The sequence below is a fragment of the Phocoena phocoena genome, chromosome 5 (genome assembly GCF_963924675.1).
Source record: "Phocoena phocoena chromosome 5, mPhoPho1.1, whole genome shotgun sequence".
Lineage (NCBI taxonomy): Eukaryota > Metazoa > Chordata > Mammalia > Artiodactyla > Phocoenidae > Phocoena > Phocoena phocoena.
The window spans coordinates 102,484,992-102,489,590 of record NC_089223.1 but is presented as its reverse complement, the minus strand read 5'-3'; the positions used below and the strand labels follow the sequence as shown (position 1 = coordinate 102,489,590).

The following is a 4,599-nucleotide window of genomic DNA, read 5'->3' as shown; positions in this document are numbered from 1 at the left end:
CCTTCCAGTGGGTCTGCTCTGTACCAGGACTTGTGCTGGGAGCTTGAAGTGGACCAGCTACGGGAATGCTCCCACATCCCTCATCACAGGCCCTAGCACAAGCCCATCTTCCAGATGCAGAGGCGCAGCTGCTCAGAAGGCAAGGGATTTCCCAAGGTTCCCCTGGCCAGTCAGTGGTGGGTGGATAGTGATACCCAGGCTGCCTGACCCCAAACCCCAGGATCACTGGTCCTCAATCCATCACTTCTGGTCCCTTTCCCTCCCCCAGTTCTGCTCCAAGAGATCAGCCAGTTTTACCAAACGGTCCCCATTCTAACTGAAGGGGCTGAATGCTCACTCCCGCCCCTCTGGCTGAACCACCATCCCTCCTGTCTCCCTCTTGTCCTCTGTCCCCCTCATCTGCCAATCCTGCCACTTCAGGAAGAGCCCCTGCCAAGAGAGAAAGTTCTATTGCAAGTTGTGTGAGAGGAAGACCCTGTTCCCTTCCAGGTGCCTGGCATCTCCCCCTCCCCGCCCCTGCCAGGAAGCACCTCCTCTCAACAAGGGGGACCTTTAGGTCTGAAAGGCTCCAGTGTCCACAGGCCAGGTGGGCGTGCTCTTGGCCTTGGCTGGGCACCACAGGAAACGGAGGCGTGGAGGACCACCCCCAAGCCTCTGCTTAAAGGGGCGGCTGGCCTCGGGCTGCAGTCAGGCCGCCTTTGCACCATGACCCCCCAGCTGCTTCCCCTGCTGATGCTGCTTCTGGCCGGCCCCCCAGCTGCTCAGCCGGCTCCCCCGACCTGCTACTCCAGGATGCTAGCCCTGAGCCGGGAGATCACCGCTGACTCCCGGAGCCTGCAGGTCACGGAGCCTTCGGTGAGTGCCCTCGGCCCCCCTGAGGACTGGGAGACCCAGTTCTCAAAAATTTGCCTTTGGACCAGGGAAAAAACACTATTTTTCTTTTCTGGTCAATGTTAATTTCAAGGGTATTTGTGTTTTATTCCCATCTTATTAAATACCAATGGTTTGCACTTCCTTTTAAATACAAAGAAAATATAATCAAAGACATCACAATTTTTGTTTATAACTAGCTAGCAAATATCAGAGGATCTGTTTTAAAATGTAAAAAGAGAGAGAGAAAGAGAGAGAAGAGAAGAGAAGAGAAGGGAACAGGAGAAGAGAAGCTCCCATAGAGTTTAGAGCTCCAACTTAAGGAGGACCAAAGAGTCCTGCTTATTTCTTCTCTCCACTAGCCAGCAGGAGCTAAGGGGGCAACTCCTAGAATCAGCCCCACCCCTAACCTGCTGTAGGACCCTGAGCAAATTACTCAGCCCTGGGTCTCAGCATCCTCAGCTGTGAGAGGGGATGGCTGGGCCCCTCACCGGCTTCGGGCAGCTGGAGGGTTGAAGACTTGGATGCAGACACAGCCTGCACAGAGGACAACCCAGGATGTCTGCACTGTTTTCAACACTGTGTTAAGAGGAGGACCCAGGGGCTCGGAGCCAGGGGCCACCCAGAACTAGAATCTGGCCTCCTGACAGCCCATCCAGTGTAGAAACAAAACAAATTAAACTTCAAAGGTCTGGTAAAATTTAAAAGTATCCCTTTACCACTTGTGAACCCTTCAAATAAAATGCACCGTTCTCAGACGTGGGGCTTACGATACCCTAACACCTCCTTTGGATTTTCTTTTTGAAACTTAAATGATGAGTATTTTTTTCAACTTATGAAAGTCATATACTTTGAAAATGGTTGGAAAAGGCACAAAAGACAAAGAAGAAAATAAATATTACTGCGATTCTACCACCTAGAGGTGACCTGCTGCCATCACAGTCAGAGGATAGGATTTCAGCTCTGGGTCTGTACATAGTTATCCAAGTGTGTAGACAAATTGGATCAAACAACACAGCAGTTCTGCAATCTACTTTTTAGCGACTCTGTCAAATAAATTAATATTTCTTTGCAACAACATTTGGTTGTATTTTTGCACCCCAATGTATCCACAAATTCCTTGCTATTAAATATGTAGAGCAATCATCTTTTAAAAATATATGATTTTAAAGCTTAAAATAATGCATAGGCTCAGAGCTGGAAGGAAGTGGAGGTTATATGTTCTAACTCTCTAATCTCACAACTGGGAAACCGAGTCACAAAGAAGAAGGAGACCTACCCCACGTCACACAGGGAATCACTGGTCGGGAGGGACCAGAATCTGGGTCTTCTGACCTTCAGGCCAGCACAGAAGCAAAAGTGAAATATAGTAATATGAAAGTGTACATATATATACTGTTTTATATTACTAAAGTATATACTGTATATATTACTATGTCTAGATTACAGTTATAGAACTGTTTTAATATATATACATATATAGACACATATTTATATGTATCTCTCTCTCTCTCTCTCTCTCTCTCTCTATATATATATATATATATATATATGTATGTATGTGTGTGTGTGTGTATATATATATATATATATATATAAAACTGTTCCCTAGCTCATAGTCAATGATGAAATGGTTGCATTCTAAAAGTCGAATTCTAGAAGAGCAGTTTACTTTGGGGGAATGTGGCATATGGTACAAGAAAGTATTGTACATGGCAGCATCAAGGAAGGCCCCAGGGATCTGGGGCTGCTCTGGTTTTGGGGAGGCTGGCAGAGAGCCTTCTGTGGCCAGGCTGAGGGTGTGTCCCTGTGAGCAACACAGAAACCCGTTTCCCTTTCTGCAGGAGCCGTGTGTGAGATACCTACCCAGGCTGTACCTGGATATACACGTAAGAGGGGTCTGTCTGCCTGCGGGAGGGCTTGGAGTGGGAGTGGGGAGAGACTGTGCAGAAGGGCCAGGAGTCCCCAGCTCCCGCGTCTCTGGCTACTGACTTCCACCACGAGACCCGTCCCTGTTGTCCACTCACAGAATTACTGTGTGCTGGCCAAGCTGCGGGACTTTGTGGCATCGCCCCAGTGTTGGAAGGTGACCCGGGTAGATGCCTTGAAGGACAAAGTGAGGAAACTGTACACCATCATGAACTCGTTCTGCAGGAGGGTAAGTGACGCCATTGAACATTCTTTTTCTACTTGTCATCAGCCAAGAACTTAAGAGAAGGGTTAGGAGAAGAGGGAGATGAGGAGGAGGAAAACAAAAGCTTGTGGGGTGCTTCCAGGTCACAAAGCCCTTCCTCAACCCTATAGCTCTTGCTGAGTGCTGGGGGACTCGGGACAAGGCTCCTCCTGTCCTCCAGCTCCATCTCCAACACCCAAGACCACAGGCTGCGATTCAAATGGGGCTGGGATTGCGGGTAGAGGACTCTGGAATTCCGAGAATTCCCAGAGCCCTGGGATCGGGGGAGAATTCCTGGGGGAGGGGCTTCGGGTGTGCTCCGTGTTGGGAGGAATCTGGCAGCAGAGGGGAGGGAGACGGGAAAAACACAGAATCGGCACTGGTTAAGAGGTAGAAAGCAGAGTTGTGCAGTCCTAGGGGCACAGGCTTCAGCATCAGGCAGACCTGAGCCCCTGTCTTCACCCCCCTGCTTCCTAAATGGCAGTGTCCCCTCCTCTCTCTGAGCCACAGTTTCCTCATTCGTGAATGATACCCATGTCAGGAGAGCATTGGGAAGATAATACTACGTACAACCTGACCCTGTGTGTGCTGGGCGCTGTAGTAACTCCCTCGGTCCTAAGATCTCTATCAAGGTGAATAAACATAGAATACCGAACACCAGGCCTGGCCCAGGAAACTAATAATTAGCTATTAAGTTTTTTAGCTTTAAGTTTTATTAAGATTTGTTTGTTACTATGCATCAAAAATGCGCCAAGCACTTTGTCCCACACCCATTCCCCTCCTCATTCCCCTCTCCCCTTGGTCATGGAGGGGAGACAAGAAGACAGAATACAGTCTGAAAAGTGCTGCTGTTGGCTCTAAAGTGTTTGAAGGTGAGACCTGGTGCTGTTACTCATGGTATCGCCGATGTCTGGCCCAGAGTTTTTGCTCAGTAATTGAGATTTATTCATTTATTCACTCCCTTGCCCATCTATCCATCCATCCATCTGGTCAACCAACGTACAACTGAATTCAATAGTCAAAGACTATATGAGATTCAATGGGAAGGTGAAGAAAGACGTAACCAGCTCTCCTTGGGGGAATGAAGGTTGGAAAATTTTCACACAAAGGGGAACAATTGAACAGTCTTTGAGGATAACCAGGAGTCCTATAGTTGTGCATGGGCTCTGTGGCCACCTTCAGTGACATTCCTGCTCATTGCACATCTTTTCCAGGATTTGGTGTTCCTGTTGGATGACTGCAATGCCTTGGAATACCCAATCCTAGTGACCACGGTCCTGCCAGATCATCAGAGCTAAGGCAGCTCAGACCAGAGAGAGACCCCAGGGGGACTGAAGTTATGTCAGCTGCCCAGACACAATGGGCTAAAGCCACGGCCCCCACAGGTCTCCCTGAAACTGTCATGTGTCTCTCCACCTTCTGGAAAACAAGGCTTGTGCTCCTACCCTAGAAACGATTTTTAACATAGTTAGAAGCCTTGCTTCTCCTTCCCCTTGGTTTTGTCTCACCAGGATGGTGAGGTACACAAGCATGTTGATTCGATCACTAAGAAGAAA

At 48.5% G+C, this 4,599-nt stretch overlaps 1 protein-coding gene across 1 annotated transcript; it reads left to right on the top strand.

Moving 5' to 3' along the window:
- The first annotated feature begins 705 nt into the window (after window positions 1–705).
- CYTL1 (cytokine like 1) lies at window positions 706–4,341 on the top strand. Its single transcript, XM_065877263.1, has 4 exons — window positions 706–855; window positions 2,715–2,759; window positions 2,900–3,028; window positions 4,258–4,341. Exons 1-4 carry the CDS (start codon window positions 706–708, stop codon window positions 4,339–4,341), a joined length of 408 nt encoding a protein of 135 aa, XP_065733335.1.
- The last annotated feature ends 258 nt before the right edge of the window (window positions 4,342–4,599 follow it).